This window comes from Adelges cooleyi, unplaced genomic scaffold (genome assembly GCF_023614345.1).
Source record: "Adelges cooleyi isolate 19-005CV unplaced genomic scaffold, UGA_ACOO_1.1 ACOO_flye_CR_arks_rails_tigmint_CR_PRNA_9, whole genome shotgun sequence".
In the NCBI taxonomy this organism is placed as follows: Eukaryota; Metazoa; Arthropoda; class Insecta; order Hemiptera; family Adelgidae; genus Adelges; species Adelges cooleyi.
Window position 1 is genome coordinate 2,046,546 of NW_026096579.1, and position 17,646 is coordinate 2,064,191.

Here is a 17,646-nt window from a genome sequence, read left to right on the forward strand (position 1 = left end):
ATGAGGTGTATATATATAGCTATTGGCAAGTCTATTACTTGTGGTGGTTATGTAATCCCAGATTCTCGGAGCGGTAATAGCCCGTCTGAAACCGCTGCAAATACACAATCAATCGTCTGCCACGCGTGAACCGTCTTGATGAAGAGACAACCATCAAGCAATGTCTTGCGTCTGGATTCTGGAATATATTTCTGTCCCATAAACCGAGTCAAGGGGTGTCTGATACCGAGATTTGGATTTAATGTGATTCTAAGCAAAACAGGCGGCATGAATATTATTTTTCTTAAATATATTTCGTGATTTTACATTTTCACATAATATAACAGCAACTTAAAAATCCTAATGAATATCAGTAAAATATATTTTGATAACATAGTTAAGTAAATTGTTAACATAATATAAACGCCACTGGGGCACATAAACATAAAAAACTTTACATATAAATATAATATACCTATATATAAATATATTTCTAACAAAATTAAATGACAATTAAAAAACAACGAAATAGACACAGTCAGGAATTAGAAAAACAAGGTAATGGCTTTCCGTTGTGTATGTAATGAGAGACGAGGAACAATATTGTATGAGAATTTTTTACTAACAATTTTCACAGTGGTTCCGTTAAATATTTTAAATACAAATATTTCATACTTTTGAATTATCTATACGCAAATATTAATTATGACTAACTACTAGACGAACGACTAACAAAGTAACAGTATAACTTATTATTAATAAGATAATTATTAATATGTATTAAAAAATAAAGATATAATGTATCTCTTAGAAAAATTTAAAACAATAATATGCGAACAGAAAAATACTACGATCTACAGTATAAAAAATGAGTATTATATGTATAAATTATATTTAATAAACATTACAAAGTAGATAAGTATTAAATTATTCAATGAAATTAATTATGATTTTTAAAAAAATAAAAAAATAAAGAAGACAGATCCGCCCCATAATCATTAATTAATGTATAGGTTCAAGAAAATACAAGACTTTTGCTAGGCCATTGATTATAAACCAGCAATTTTCCGACCAAGCGTATTTATAATCAATGGCTACTACCACTTCAAAGCAATTTTCAAAAATAAATTAAACAAAAATTATTATTGAAAATATACAGAATATGAACTGTTGTATGTTTTTAGGATTTGTATCAATTGCAATAAGTGTATTTACAACACTGTTGGGGTTCAACAGTTTTGTTTCAGTTCATCATCGGACACATCCCGTTCGATGTTGACAGAAATCTTGAGGCCTTTCCTTAGCATTTCCCGCACTCTTTTCACCTCGGGCTTGTTCAATTCTTCTTCGCTCAACATAGTGAACATGTCCTCTTTTCTGCACTTCTTTATTCGGACCACTCGACGTACAACGTTTGGATCCACACCGTGTTTTATCGTTGGCGTCACTATTGGCCCTTCAATGGAATTCATAAATATCGGTTCCAACTTGATGTTCTTCAGCTGGTCAACGATGTCGTAAAGAGGAAAGGCCGTTTTGGCTGTAAACAAAATTACACATTTTATAAATACGAACAAATTAATAGTATTTATTATTCATAAAAATATGGGTTTACAGAAAACTCGATAAAAAAATGTTTTAATTTAAAATACAATATTAATAATCTTATAATTAAATAGAAATATTGTAAAAAAAAAACGTTAAAAAACAATACTGAAAAAGTCAATAAAATTTTTACAATGGGGGGGGGGGGTTACCCTAAATAACAATCGAGTATACAATTGAAGTAAACAATTTTCTTTTGTTTTTTTTTTAAAACCTCATTTATGGGGCCAGTTTAGAGGTCTACTATCCAAGTGAAACGCGGCAGAATAATATAATTTGGGGGAGGAAGGGGGGGGGGTTAAGATGAAATCTCGATTTATTATGCACAGCGTACAAATCATGCTGTTCATTTAGGGAGCACCTACCAAGGATAAACATTAAACTAGAATAATTAATTTGCTCACGCGTGTAACGAATTTACACAATCGAAACCAAACTCACCGTTTGATTCAAATTTAAAAGTGGTGGGGGGGGGGGGGTTTAATGACGTTTTAAAACAACAACCCTGGGCAAAATGTTGACTACTTAGGATGGTCCGATTACAGTTCTGTGTAAAGATGTACGAGTTCTTTGGCTACTTTACTAGGTTTTGTTGGAAACGGATTTTTTTCATTGGTTTTTACTATTTATATGGTAATAAAAATTGCGTTTTCATATTGAGCATTTTTCAAATTTAATTTATTTAATTACAAAAAACTGAATTTTTTTTAATGATTATCGGTTTCCAAAATAATCCAGTTAAATAGGTCAACAAATTCTTATGTTTTTACAAAATGGTCGAAATTCATTAAAAGCACTTATTTAAAAAAAATATTGCCTATATAAAACTCCTTAACAACTGCCCCGTTTAATTTAATTTAGAAATTGTATATTTATATTGATATTTTGATGTCAACAATTTATCGATATATTTTAAAATATACTACCTTATACAATTATATAATTTGATGGCTTTATTACATCAACCTAATTTTTAATTACCGCAATTTAATTTGTAAAAACTATTTGCTATATTATTTTAATGTATACAGAATAATACATCATTTTACTGATACACAGAATGGTTTTTAAGATTTCTAAGTCATTCATTATTATTTAATTTTTTTTTTTATAAAAGTTTAAATCACTAGAGAGGGATATCGGAGGCTCTTTATTACAGGACGATTTCTCGACCGGTTAACGAACCATTTGGCTGTATTGTGCGCTAACACCAGCGTTGTTGACTTACCCAATTATTATTTTTTTAATGGTCGGAGTAGATAAAAAATATTAGATAAATTATGTATGAATATGGAATTAATCAGAATAACTATAGGCTGAAATCTTAATACATAATAATATTTTATTATCATTATTATTAATTATATTACATAGTTTTGTTATAAATCGTTGAGACGAGTTCAATAATGGGTGCAAGAATTTGAATCAAACAAATGTGTAAACATTTTTTACTTTGTATATGAATACAATTTAATACAAGTCGATTTGCAATAAACTAATAATGTGTGGTAATAATGTATGTTAATAAGTTATAAAATAAAATTACATAAATATGAATAAAAATAAACGAACACAATGTTTTAGAATACATTTTAATTATATTTCTGTTATTTTTATACATAAATATTAAATGTAACCCAATGTAATTTACAGATGCTTAGTGGTTGCACTATAAATCTTTTTGCATACAAATTAATTATACAAAGATGTTACTACTTAGATTGTCTTTTTTGGACACATAATAGACAATAAAAACTTAAATAAAATAAAGATTATAAAATTAATAAAATAAATATAAGATTTAGATAATGTTGAATATAAAAACAAATTGTACTAAACTTATATTTTGTCTTAATGGTTATGCACAATAATATTAGGAAATTTTATTTCGTGAGACATACAATTTTTGTAAAAAAAAAAAAAATTATTGATTTGTTCTTATCGTCATATTATAATATAATATTAAAAACATTAAATTTAATTTCAACTAATTTATTTGACGAATAATTGTTATTATGTACCTAGTACATTATGATATATTAGTTATTTTAGTAGTGCAAGTAGAAGATAATATTGTAAACAGGTTAGAAACTTCTTAGCATTCCCTCTTGGGAATGACACTTATTACAATGTTGTACTTACAACTGGCAGACATAAAAAAAAGGGGAAATTATTCCCTAATAGAGATGTTGTAAAATGGATACAAATTTTATAAACACAATGAAAAATGATTCAACCTTTGAGCACTCGTTTGGGCGACATTAACAACACTGCCTTTATCGAAGAAAAAAAAAACGTGCTACGCTTTAATGTGTGAAATTAGTCTGGGGGATCGACGGGTATTCTCTAGTTATAAAAAAACATGATGGAAAATACAAAAATTTCTTTTATGGACATTTTTTCACTCAAGATTGAGAGCGGTGTAAATCCTGCCATACGAGCGCACTCGAAGGTTAAACCAAGAATTTCATAATTTGATCATTCAGATTACCAAGAAGATTAAGAGGGATTATCAATAGAGAAGTGTCTAAAATTGTATCGTCCTATACAGTCTCACATATACAATAGCACAATTTGGTATAGACAATTTAAAAACAATAAATATATGACTTAGAAATTATCTAGAGCACAAACTTAAAACAGAGTATTAGAGAACCATAATCGTTGACAGATAAAAAGAAGTTATGCAATTTGAAATATATTTTGTAACATCGACTTGAAAAAAAGTGCGATTCGCTTAGCCCAAAACCCATATACATCAGCAAAACCTAAGATAAATATAGAAACTTAAACTACTGTAACTGGAAATTTGACGATTCTGGCCGTGAATGATCTTCAGATCCCCCTCCTGTTTCTGTACTGGTTTTATTTGATGAAACTTCATCGTCCGTGTCAATCAAATATTTGTCCGATTCAAATAGCGGACGTGGCTCCTTCAAATACCCAGTCGGGGTGGTACTTTGGCCAGTAGGCTTCTTGTGTTTGGCAGAAAACGAACTAGCTAAGTATTATAACAAAACATACTTTAATATGACTTTGAAAAAAAAATTTAACAAAACACGCACACATTAACTACTATCAGTCTTACAGCAGTTGGACTTGTATTAAATTGTTAATTCATTACACTGAGGAGTGAAGTTATTAAATTAGGTATAATAATAGCTATTAAAATGTATTCTTTAGATAATATAACCATTTTGCTTCTCCGGTGGAACAACAACATAAGTGCAACTGTCCATTACATCATAGTTCTGCTGAACATGTATTTCAAAACCGGTATGTGGAACAATGACGCCACTACTCTCAAGCTGAAAATAATAGTACATAATAATACACTAATATCGTTGTTCGACCGAATAAAATGACCTTTTTTCGTACTTATTTTTTACTTTATATTTTAATTTTTCTAATTGAGTCAAAAATTTAAATTTTGCACTTGCGTCGTTGTTTCACCGGAAAAGCAATTTTATGTACGAATTAACATTGTAAGAAAACTCAATAGTGGAAATGATATAAATTTATATTTTAAGCATTTGTACATAATTCTATGGTAACTAAAAATTATAGTAATTTCTATATGCTAGACGTGCACCACTAACACACGAGTCGTATAAATAAAATTTCTAGGATAGTCTAAAAAAAACTACTTTTTATCATTAATAGTGTGCTACTACGACCTTACAGAGACCAATTGTTACACAATAGGGGATGTATTTACTTGACCCTATTGACTACTGTTGTCACTCCTATAAAGATCACATTATAGTATAAATGTACATTATTCATTTAGAAAAAAAGAAGTAAAAGACTTACATTAGGTTTTCTGGTGAATATGTTACCTTAAATTGTACTTGGTGAAAAATGAAATTCATAAGCTTAATATTAATGGAAAGCCTTAATCGTTAGCAATGTTGTTTAAATATATTTTTAAAGAACAATGTCAACGTCAATAGACAATCTGATAATGCAATTCAATGAAGATATAATATTTATCAAACCATTGGGATATCAATTAGCTAATATTGAATTATGATTATCAATTATTATAGTCTATTGACAATCATTCAGAGAGACCAATAATACCGATATAAGATTATATAATTTTAAACTACTTATAAATTGTAAGGCCCGTTTCACACCAGCAGGTAAAGTAATCTCATTTTCATATATTGCATAAGAAAGTACATTACTCAAATATTTCTTAATTGAAGGGGATAAAGGTCGAAAATGCATTTTATTGCACGAATAAAAGTGTTATAGTATATTATAGAGTATCCCTAGACCAATAGTTTTTCTCTTATTTACTTGGCTAAGTTATTTCACATATTGATTGTCAAAAAAGTTCCATAGCTTTTTAATATTTAGTTACAATAGTAGCGTTAATAAAGAATTTCAAAAATGTCAGTTAATACCTTAATCCAATGACCCCTTCAATTATTTAGGGTTTAGTAGAATTTTAATGGGAACACCCTCTTAATTGGTTCAAAATGGATTTAAATATAGGTCACTACAAATTTGAGATTTTAATTTTGTTTTAATGTGCATCACAAGCCATTAAAAATTAGACTTATTCATAAAATAATGATGTTAACAAAAAATGTATTATTTCATGTAATCGCTGCAAAATCTTCAAACATTTAAATTACTTTTTTTTGGAAAATGCAAAAATCTTTTTTAGAGTATTTCTCAGGAACATCTCTATTAATAATATTTTTATTTTTTATTTAAAAAACATACAAGACAATTTCTGAAACACTAATTCTTAACAATCCATCAGCATGAATCGTCGGCCCCAAATTCATAAGCGGCTCATAATAAAAGCGTGCGGTCTATATTTACGTGTTAGGTGTGACACGGGTTTAAGAATATTAGGCAACAATTACCTTCTTCGATGCCACTGTGTGGGTCCGATTCCATTAGTTTTTCCTGAGCCCATTCGGGTGTTGGTAATTCAGACATGGTGTAATATGGTTGAGGTACATCATTGCCATTTTCAATGTCCATATCCATTTCTTGTTTCTCACCAGATTTTTCAAACGATACTTCCTCGCTATTTACCTAGTCATAAAATATAAATAAATAATTATTTTAATTTTTAAATTTAACATCACAGGACTAATTGTTATTTAAACAATTTCAGTGTTAACTTTTCACACTTACTATGGCCAGATCTATACCATTAGAGTCCAATTGTTTTGACTGATCGTGTTCTTTATCTTCATTACAATTATTGCTGTCATCTATTTTGTCATCTAACGACGATACATCCAAATTTTTTATTGTTCGTCCTGTTGTATTTTGCAGTAACAAATTAGATTTTTCGATCTGATCATCGATAGCCTGTTTTAAATCATCAAAATCTTTTAATTTGGGAACTGGTGAAACTGGTGGACTTGCTTGACTATTAACTATGTTCTTTTCAGGTGTTTTTTCCTTTGGACCTTGTGAACCATAAATTGTTTCATACACAAAGAGTCTAGAAGAACTATTGTTACTATTTAAATTTTTATTAGGTTCTAAGTCTTTAATTTTTTCGAAAGGATCATCTTCTTCTATATCTTTATTATTTAGGGAATGATTGTCTTCGTCAGTTAAAAAACTCTTATCAATATTCTTATTGTTGTGATTTTTAGTATCATTGTTATCATCACTTTCATTAGTATCGTCATCTTCCCAATCTTTTAGTATTTCATTTTGTAATTTAATCTTTTTGTTGTCGGTTTTATTTATCTTTACATTTTTGCGTTTTTGTTGTGCCGAAACAGAAGTTTTGGCATTTGATTTTGCCTTGCTGGTATTGGGCTTGCTTGTAGTGGGCTTAATACTATCAATTTTTAAATTCTTTGGTGCAATAGTTGTTTCGTTTTCAGTCTTATGTGTAGCCATGTGACGCTTTAAATTTTCATAACGTATGCTACTGAATGTACACCCTTTTACAAGATGGCATTTGAAGTTACCAGTTGATGCTGGAGACATCTGAGTTAGTTGAGATCTTGGAGTTGACGATAATGTTTTTACAAATGATTTATTATTAGCAACCGATGGCAACGATTTTCTTATTTCTTTTTGCTTAACTTCTTTTTTAGTTAGAAATAGACTTTTGATATTTTGTTGTTGAATGTACTGTTGCTCAAGTTTCTTAAAAATATTTGAATTGCCACCAACCGATGTTTCAGCACATAAAACGTCATCCATAAAGTAAGTCATATCGATCGTAGTTGTCTTCTTCAAACCTTTTTTATTGGCCATATAAAGTGCTAAAAATAATTTAAATACATATTATAACTATATGAAACATGTCAAATGGTTTTCGGTTATTATACTTACAAAATCCTTTTTCCAAGAATTCAGATTTTCTGTCACATGAATAAATATATATATTTTTCATGTCGTACACATTGAAACTAGAAAATAAACATATTATTCAGCTAGTTTATAACATGTTTTTATCAATAAATTTTAATATTTATTTCCATAATAGAGGGGCATAGTCAAAACTTATAAAAATTAAATTAAAATGTTAAGTAAAATGAATTATCTATCTTGTATTTTTTTTAGCTTTGATGTTTAAATACTTGAACTACACAAATATTATATTTTAAATAAATAAACTGAATACTTATGGATTATGAAACTAACACATTATTGTTGCCTAACAAAAACCAAAATATCAGCCCATCGCCTTACAACACTGAAATATTGTTTTATCATTGAAAACTTGAAGCTTAATAGTTATCGTAAGGAGAATAGACTGATTTTTTTAACTCATAACTAATACAGTTATAAGAAGCCATATTGGATTTACATTAATAAGCAGTGTGTGACACCGCATCGTATCAGTTATGGGTTAAGACATAAGTGCATAAGCTCCAAAAGAAAGTTAAAATGATTTATAATTACAATTAATTTTAGTTTAATTAGTTTTTATAACTACATATTATTAATTGAGCTCTACATTTTATAACCTTGATTATTGAAAAAAAAATTAATCGCCACATTTTTAATTTGGCCTTTACACTATTTGTCTAGGAAGGGTCGATATAATATAATTCTAGATTCACAATACGCCCTCGAGAGGCCACAAAAATAAATTGCTTGTTGTTCATGGTTAATACAAAAATTATGGTTTGGATTATTTTGTTCGAAAATACTTAAATTACTTAATGAAATAAAAATACAATTTAAATACTGTTTTGGTACTATGTACCTTATATAAACTTACTAGGACTTTTCTTTTTCAAACTGCACTGTGCACACTTCTTTTTTTACCAATTTCTTGCTTTTTTTTGCTTTATCATCTACCACCTCTTTTGGAACACTCGCTGGATCAACCACTCTTGCTGGCCACCAATAACGAAAACCAAGGTTAACCCATACCCAATCGCCAGGAACGTAAGGATTTGTTTGATCGCACATTTTGAGTTTGTTTTCAGCGTTATAACCTATAAAATATACAGAAATTAAGGTTTTGTAAACTTCAATTCATTATATCATAGTTTCATTGTAAACAATAGAAAGCATAGTAAATATTTTTCATCTCAATTGCCTTTTGAGAAAATCCAATTTATGAAAAATGTATAAATAATAAATTTTTAGTCATTTCTAGTCAAATGAAAAAATTAACTAAACAGCTATCATTGACGGCATAATAACTAGAGCTACCGATTACACGTGTAGTTATAAATACACGTATACCTGCAACTACACGTATTCTTACAACTGTAAGTTTTAATAAGACCTCTAATTTAACGTGACACTATTCTTTAATTAAAGGTTGTCACTAAGATAAATTATTATAGGGTCAAGTTAGTGGAATCTCGGGTCCTATACGTGTATTGATTACACAAACTTCTACACGTGTAGAATCGTCGGCTCTAATAAGAACTGCTTATTTGTGGATATTCTAAAATCAACATTACAATATGTGCCTGATGGTAAATTGAGTTTTTTAATTTGTGAAAACTTATAATAGAATACAATTATAGTTTTAAGAGGTGGACTAGAATGTACAAATGCCCTTGTTAACACATGCAGTTTTAAATTTTGGGGCTACCCAGTAATTATAATACATTTTTGTGCCTTGGGGGGTCAGTGACTACGTATAATAGGTTTAAAACCATCTTAAATCATGTTCCCTACATATTAATTGGATTAACATATTTTTTGAGAGACGATTGTGATAAGTTGAAAAAATGGAGGCAAACGCGTGTTGCCTATAATCACTCTGTCAATAACACTGTGCATGCATAATTATTATGATTTTTTTGTAACGCCTACTTACGAATTACATAGATAAATGAGAAAAAGCGTCACAAGAGGACCGTCCAGAATGCATGCTCCGGTTTTTTTCAATAACGACACAGAATCTGCTGATAAACACTCCGGCAAAAGACTTAGCCGCTAAATAATGCAAACGCCGTTTTCTGACGATTCGCGCGGATCATAAACGATTGATTTCTGCAGCCGCGGACCAAGCGTTGACCGACTTAATTGTGAACAATAGTTTTACTGTTGTCGACGAATGAAATAACAATAATAATCAACACGGTTTATCGTATTAACTTTGAAAATACAACGAAATCCACTGTTGAAAAACGACATACATAATATTACATATTGTCTCGCGCGTCCTGTTTGGAGGGCCGAGGCGGTAACAGGAAGGGGATCGGAAACAGCGAAGACCGCCGTTAACTACAGTATGGACAACATAACCCCAAAAAACACCTACCTACCTACCAAACAACCGCGTGCAATCAAAATTTCGTTGTTATCGTTTGAACAGCCAGATGGCGCTGCAACAACCGTATTTACTAAATAAACTAACGATATTAAGAGGACGTCGCACCGTCCATTGTTAAGGAGTAAAGTATAGGCAATTTTTTACAAAATCTTAATTTAAAACTTAAACCGTGATGTGTTATTATTAGATCAATAACTAGGACTCTATTTTGGTAGTTAATTTATTTTTCGGACTATCACAGCAACCTTGAAAGCGATTTAAAAATGTTTTTTCATCTCTACATGTATAAGCAGACTGAAAATAACTCGCTTAATTTTGGTTTTATAGTAAAAGCGCCCATTATAAAATTGAAAGAGAACAATATTCCGGAGGGCAAGACGGTGCGTTTTTTTCATTATTCCTAGTACAACGCTCAATACATAGTTTAGAAATAACAACTATTTTAACATTTTTAAACGACTGTAACTTTTCAAAAAATTATTTTTTTTCAAAAAAACGCACCGTCTTGCCCTCGGGAATATTGTTTTCTTTAAATTTTATAATGGGTGCTTTTACTCTAAAACCAAAATTAAACGAGTTATTTTCAGTCTGCTTAAACATGTTTTTACCACTGAAAATCACCGGTGCGACGCCCTCCTAACACGATAAACATACAAAATTACCCAATGTGTCCATATATTGATTTTTATCAATTACATAATATAATATGTTTATGATTCCTTAGACCTCGAACTTGTTACATGTGTACTATGTATTTCGTTCACACTGTTCTAGTTAGATTTTTACAATAATGCTGTTTTTTGTTTCTGATAGTATCTACACTCTGCACGTGCTGTAAATTTGGAATAGATTTATTTTATCACATATGGCTATTTTAGAGCTGAAAATTAAATTTAAAATAATTATATTGCCGAGCAGAGCTGAATTTTCTTCCCGCACCATACCGTAAAAAAAACATTGAGCTGACTAGGTCGGGCTGAAATACTCCAATACTCTCAACCTTTATGAATTAATTTTACAATTTCATTTTAAATTAAGCCGGAATAATAAGGTTAGGCAAATTATTATAAAATGGCAAACATGTTAAAAATTAAAAGACGGTCACTTTTGTACAACATGTCCTTAATCTAAACGCATACTAATCTGTTAAATACATGCTATATAGTTCATAAATTATAACATTATCATTACTGATTTTATAAAAGTATATTTATTATTACCTAAAATTTATTTGCCAATACCATGGTAGCATATAGCATTTAGGCAATAACTTCAACCAATGACCTTACTACTAACAAATACACTTCTTAATCAAATGTAATAAAAAAACATAAATATATTCATTTTTTTATATTTTTTGAAAAAAATACATTATAGTTTTGTATTTAAGTAATGTTACATTTTTTTCCGATTTGATTTTTAAAAACTTAAAGTTTTTGTAAATATTATTCTAATAAACGTTATAATAAAGAAAATAATAAGAAATACAGGTATTTGTATTTCAACAATTAGCAATGTAAACACAATAGTAAACATTTTTTTTTTTTTTTGGTTTTAAGATTTACCGGTGGTTTAACGTATTGATACTACTTTTGGCAAAGAAATATGCACAACAGATGTTCGTAGTCAAAGAGCGAAACGACCACAAATGGTAATTATAAAATTTTAAATGATGGAAAATATTTGAAGAAACAATATTAACCGGAAAATTATATATTTTTAGGTAGAGAGTTCAGAGATAGTCTCACATTGGTATTAAAATAACGTTTACCTACATAATAGTTACCTATACGTGGTATAAGTAGACAACATAAAAAAAAAACAAACAAATTCAACAAAAATGTATACAACACATGAAAACGGTTTATTTACAACATAATATTGTATCTGCAATAATAAAAACAATGATGTACAATTTTGCTTTTCAACATTCGTTCTGTTGAGCATAATTGTCCAAAAAATAGGTAACCATATTTCCCTTGCCCTTCACTTCGATAACGCCCCGACAAGTTAACGGGTATCCATTTAGCTTCAGTATTTCATACACCTCGTCGGTAACCTGAAAACGTAAAATTATATCTTGTGATTCGAATGTGCATTGATAAAAAGACATATGGCATTTGTTTGCCATCGTGGCTGGAATAAACCTACCTGTATTTTGTCAAGTACTCCAGTCGAGTCCATTCGGCTAGCCACGTTTACGGCATTGCCCCAAATATCGTATTGAGGTTTCCGAGCTCCAATAACACCGGCCACTACAGAGCCAATATTAATACCTGAAACAAATATGACGAGTACTATGAAGGTAGCACCACTAATGCCATGTTAAACTATCACATTTTATACCATCATAGTGTATATCACAATATGATATGTAAAAAATACTGTGCCTAAGAAAAATATTCATTTTAGTTATCCCCACTCCTTCCCACTCGATAGTAGCCTATTCAAATAAGAAATTCCTAAAATTTCAGATGCTTAGCTTAACTCCCAAGTCATTCAATCGAAATTAAAAAAAAAGTTCTTAAAGCTGAATTATGACTCTTGAAAATCATTCTTTGTTATTACGATAAACTTTGGTTACAAGTTAAACAAGCATTGATTGGCTACATTTTAAAACTGGCCTTACATATTAAAGTCCTCGCCAAAAACACAGTGGTGCCGATTGAGCATTTAGTTCGGTTTATCATGTATTTAGTCGAAAATATGACTAAAAAACAAAATTGTAATTATATGTTTAAGTTATACACAAGGTATTATATTAATGCAAAATTCCAAATGAACTTTATAAATATGATCAATATTATCAATTTGCAAGAATATTAAACCTGGGAACTGGTTCGAAAACTAGATTCTCCTGATAAAACTGCCTGATCACTCATCCTTGGATTGATTTTTTTTTTTACAAAATTGTGTACTTCAATATGTCACAAAATTTAGGTAATTTACATATTGCGAAAATTGCGTCTGCGCAATGAGCAATATAATTTATATTGTACAAAGCATAATTTACAAGCCCGTTCACATATAAACGCTAGTCTAACGCTTTGATATCGTGCGCCGAGTTTGTCTTGTCGAGCGCAAAGTTTTGCGTATGCTTTTCGTAACAATAGCAAAACTACTAGTTTTCTGCGTAACGCGCGTTGGATACGCAATTTGAGTTTCCAAAACAAACTCGGCGACACGACTAAATGTATTACGCGCAAGTCGCCTTCGTGTGTGTTTTATCCCGTCTATACCCGTCTATCGGCGTTCTTTTATTTTTCATTCTTTCGCAGTCGGTTCGGGCGTTGCCAAGCCGATCAATCATTTGAAGAAAAAAAAAACCTTCCGGTTACCACGATATTATTAGTAGGGGTATCTTAAGGTTTTGCTCACCTATTCTGATGCGAAAATTGTTGAACGAATGCTCGTTGACGTAGGCCAATTGTTCGCGCAATCGTAGCGCGTAATCGGCCATGGCGAACACGTGTGAAAATTGTCTGCTGTCGCTGGTGTTTCTGGTTAAGCCCGACGCGGCCATGTACGTGGCGCCGGTTGATTTGATCTTTTCGATACACTGGAACCGCGGTTCGCCGAGCAGCTCGTCAAAGTCTGCAATTATTTCGTTCAACAGCCGCAAGCACTCCACGCCCTCGTTGTTCGCTTCCAGCTCCACGTAGAATTCCGAGAAGTTCGGTATCGAAGCGAACATGATGCAAACGCTGTCGCACTGTTCGTGGTACAATTCCTGCGAAAAACCACGTGGCATTGTGTATAACTACTTAGAACCGCCGCTGGTAACCGAGGCGGGACGAAACCCGCGTAACTCAGTGGCGTATTTACAATCTTCTTCCAGGGAGTAAAAATTTAAAAAAAACGTTACCCTTAACCCCCCCCCCCTTCCCAAAAAAGTTTTGCCCTCGTGGCCGGACCAAAAAAAAAGTGTACCACGCTTTTTGCTTTACACACACGCAACGTTAGAAACCGTTTCAACGAGACAAAGTGCATCTTAACGACATTTTCAAAAAGTTTGCTTTTTATCAAAACATGTATTTGTCACTTTTAAAAATATCATTAATATAACACAATAGATTGCATTACGTTTATTGATTTATTACGTCACGGTTTGTTCAAAACTTCTACGTTATCAGTAATATTTCCATATGATTTACACACTATATTATATTATACTGTTTGTATATTCACTATATAACACATACATAAATTCAAGAAATAAGTTTTTAATAGGTCATTTTTTTATAATAAAAAATCACCCTGAACACCCCCCTGTAAATACGCTACTGACCCGTATACAAAACTGAACCAAAATAAATTCGAAATTAATACTTTAAAAAAAACATCATTTTTACAAAAACTAAGTTATATATTTCCAATATATTATATCGAATTTATATTAGGTAATAGGTTATACACCTAAATTATATAGAATTCAATATAAGTATATATAGAGCAATTTAGAAGTTTCGCCAATGGTAGGTTGAAAGAAAAAGAACAAATTGAAATAGTTAAAACTTGTGGAAAATTAAAAGAAAAATAGTCAGGTTAGTGTAGAGGGATTTTGAGGTAGAAGTAAACCGAAGAAAAATAATAATTAACGAATAAAAGGATATAGTAGAAAGAAAGAGAGACATTGACTGGCTAATCTCATATTTATGGATTATGGAACAATGTGATGAAGACGAAGGAAAAAAAATAAGTTGTATTTTGTTTAGTCATTAGCAATAAGTATTATTAAAATAAATATAGACGTTTAAAGATGTATTTTCTTATTTATTTTGTAGCTTTGGAAAACTTTTAATTGATAGTTAAATTGTTGAATTTTTCAACATATTCTCTTCGAAAACGATGTGAAAAATGATGATGAAAACAAATACTCAGTCATTAAAAAGTGCCAAGAGGGCGATAAGATTCTTAAAGTCATAGTTGTTTTGTTCTGACCTAAAAACAATGTAAAAATAAATTATAGTAAAAAAAAAAATGTCCTTTCTTCTTTAAAAAAAAATAAATCCCAATCCATTAATTAGCCTAATCTCATAAGTATCTGTATTATTTCAATGAGTACAGCTAATTTTCTCATCCACTAGCTAAGTTACGAACAACAGCTCTATTATCTTAACATATAGTTTTTTACAAGAATTTTTACTGATTGTACTCCATAGAAATTAGTAATGTGGTTTCCGCAGTAATCTAAACGGGGAATTCATAAGTAACCCAGTATTATAATTTATTTAAATAAAACCGGTAAATTTAATTTAACCGGTAAAAACCATTTTTTTTTTATCACAAAAAGTAGTTTTAGGGACGAAGAAGTTGATAACCGACATATTATACTCGTCCCTGATGGTAACTTGTGGTTATTGAGGTTATAACAAGGGGTTCTTTTTTTAATCATTGGATGTCTTTTTAGTCAGGGTAGTATTTTACTTCTGTCTATTATTTCCTTAGGGTTTTTCACCGTATGAGTATTTTCCTGATTTGTCGCTAAATAATTCCATGAATAAATAACGATTTGCCGACCTGTGATGACCTGTGTGACGTCGAGCTTCGGTGCTTCGATTCCCTCCGGTCCTGTCATAGGAGCCGACCGTGACCACCAGTGTGAAATTCAAGGGGTTGTGAGATGTTAGAGAAAAATATATATGGGAATATTCATACGTCTGTGTGTGCTAATATATTTGTACAGACTGATCTGCAAGTGCTATTGTACATTAAAACAATGAAAAAAAGATGCACATAGAACATTGAAAATTACTTTACTTCAATTATTGGGTGCACAATTTAAGAAGTGCTCTATTCTACATAAAGCGTGCTAGGTTGGGTTTTAATTTTAATTTTTTTTTAATGTTTTAATATATACAATTATTTACTAGTATTTTTATCTCAGAACTCGATTAAATATTCATGTTGATTTTGAAATTCATAGAACCACTCTGATTACTTTTTTGCGCAGTAAAAAGTTACCGGCAAAATTGGATTGTAGCTTTCTTCTGTAATTTATTTCTGCGAATTTTCAAAGATAGTTAAGAATAATTTCTCAAAATATAAAACTCGGCGCAAAAAAACCGATTCTCTTTCTCCGTTAGACAAACCATATTATACTTATTAAAATGTATTTCCATTTGACTTTTTGCAAACGAATATCGCTACTCTAAACCTTTTTAACGGGATTTCATTTGACATGGCCCTCGTATATGTTGTTTCATTTTTTTATATCCCCATTTATAGCTTGTGTAAACTAAAAGGGAAAACAGTACTGTCATTATATAATGCATTTGGTTAACGTGGACCTTTCTATCTTTAGATGTTAAAATATAATACTAATGACAAAATAACTTAGAAAAAAAAGATTTACTAAAACTTACGTCAACGGGTTTGTCTAGTGTTAAAAAATGTTCAGCTACGTGAACTGGTAGAATGTTAGCTAGAAGCTTACGGTTGTACGCTTCTAGATGTTCCATGTCTTCTTTTTCCTCTATAACCCATAATAACAAAGTTGTATTCCATTTAATGTACGAAAATTACTACACCGTACGTACCTGTGGCTTGAAGTTTCCAAAGGAAGTCAAGTCTAGAAGTAACTTCAGTCTGTTGTGCTTGTAGAATCAATGCAACAATCAGGCCCATCATAATGACAAACATAAGAATTCGGATCCAAAACGATTCTTCAATCGGTCTGATAGGAATATAAAATTATATTGTGGATTTCACTAACTAAAGTGCAAATATTTCCTTTATAATTAAGTTAAAATCTAAACTTTAATTTAAAAACTCGCCAGAATGCTTTCTACATATTCATTAAGATATCTCTGCTCCTCATCTGTCCGTTTTCTCACAGACATTAAAGGGTATTAATTCCGCCAGGATTTGTAACTTATGAATAGCGTTTTATAAATTATAATAAAATGAGTTACTTTTTATTTCATTCAAAATTATTTAATTGAAACGCCATCAAATAATGTTAATTTAAAACACAAATATTTTTTAATAATTTATACTGATATAACTAATATTTATAAAATAGGAAATCAACAGATTTATTTTGAATAAAACATTTTTTAATTACAATTTTTGTTCTTGTATTTATTTATTTTGTATTTACTGTTAGTAGTGTTTATTATTTATTAATTTATCTTACCTGTGGTTCAAAAATATGCTAGACGATATGAAGTAACACGAAGATATAAACATTAACAAGAAAAGTTTGACTAGACTGATTAGCACTTGATACACGGCAACTAATATCATGAGTATGATAGCACATACTGTCATGTACTAAAAAAGAAACAATAGATTATTATATTTTAATTATAACGCGCAAA

General features: G+C 30.4%; 2 protein-coding genes across 13 annotated transcripts in view; both read right to left on the reverse strand.

Moving 5' to 3' along the window:
* Nucleotides 1-367: 367 nt before the first annotated feature.
* LOC126846674 (AP2/ERF domain-containing protein PFD0985w-like) lies at nt 368-10,245 on the reverse strand. 2 transcript variants are annotated; one of them, XM_050586391.1, is made up of 6 exons: nt 9,866-10,245; nt 8,807-9,026; nt 7,912-7,988; nt 6,745-7,841; nt 6,468-6,642; nt 368-1,519 (listed from the first exon to the last, which is right to left on the reverse strand). In XM_050586391.1, the coding sequence occupies exons 2-6, from the start codon at nt 8,998-9,000 to the stop codon at nt 1,209-1,211; spliced, it is 1,854 nt and encodes a 617-aa protein (XP_050442348.1). In that variant the 5' UTR covers nt 9,001-9,026; nt 9,866-10,245; the 3' UTR covers nt 368-1,208. The 2 variants fall into 2 exon arrangements, with proteins under 2 accessions (XP_050442348.1, XP_050442349.1); XM_050586392.1 differs by lacking the exon at nt 368-1,519 and adding an exon at nt 3,093-4,585.
* A 1,922-nt stretch (nt 10,246-12,167) lies between these two features.
* LOC126846110 (adenylate cyclase type 5) overlaps nt 12,168-17,646 on the reverse strand; it is a 91,603-nt gene continuing 86,124 nt past the window's right edge. For 10 of the 11 annotated variants that reach the window (XM_050585262.1, XM_050585255.1, XM_050585261.1 and 7 more), the window contains 6 exons: nt 17,463-17,599; nt 16,864-17,000; nt 16,690-16,799; nt 13,703-14,054; nt 12,476-12,600; nt 12,168-12,383 (listed from right to left, as the gene is read on the reverse strand). In XM_050585262.1, the coding sequence (XP_050441219.1) occupies nt 12,249-12,383; nt 12,476-12,600; nt 13,703-14,054; nt 16,690-16,799; nt 16,864-17,000; nt 17,463-17,599 (996 nt within the window). In that variant the 3' untranslated portion in view covers nt 12,168-12,248. Of the gene's footprint in view, nt 12,384-12,475; nt 12,601-13,702; nt 14,055-15,044; nt 16,563-16,689; nt 16,800-16,863; nt 17,001-17,462; nt 17,600-17,646 lie in introns of those variants that run through there. The other variant, XM_050585266.1, reaches the window with a different exon arrangement.

Coding starts and splice junctions, on each gene's coding strand:
- LOC126846674 (XM_050586391.1), bottom strand. CDS start 9,000: ATGTGCGATCAAACAAATCCTTACGTTCCTGGCGATTGGGTATGGGTT. Junction 7,842..7,911: donor ATTCTTGGAAAAAGGATTTT/GTAAGTATAATA, acceptor AATTATTTTTAG/CACTTTATATGGCCAATAAA. Junction 6,643..6,744: donor ATGGTATAGATCTGGCCATA/GTAAGTGTGAAA, acceptor TTTTATGACTAG/GTAAATAGCGAGGAAGTATC.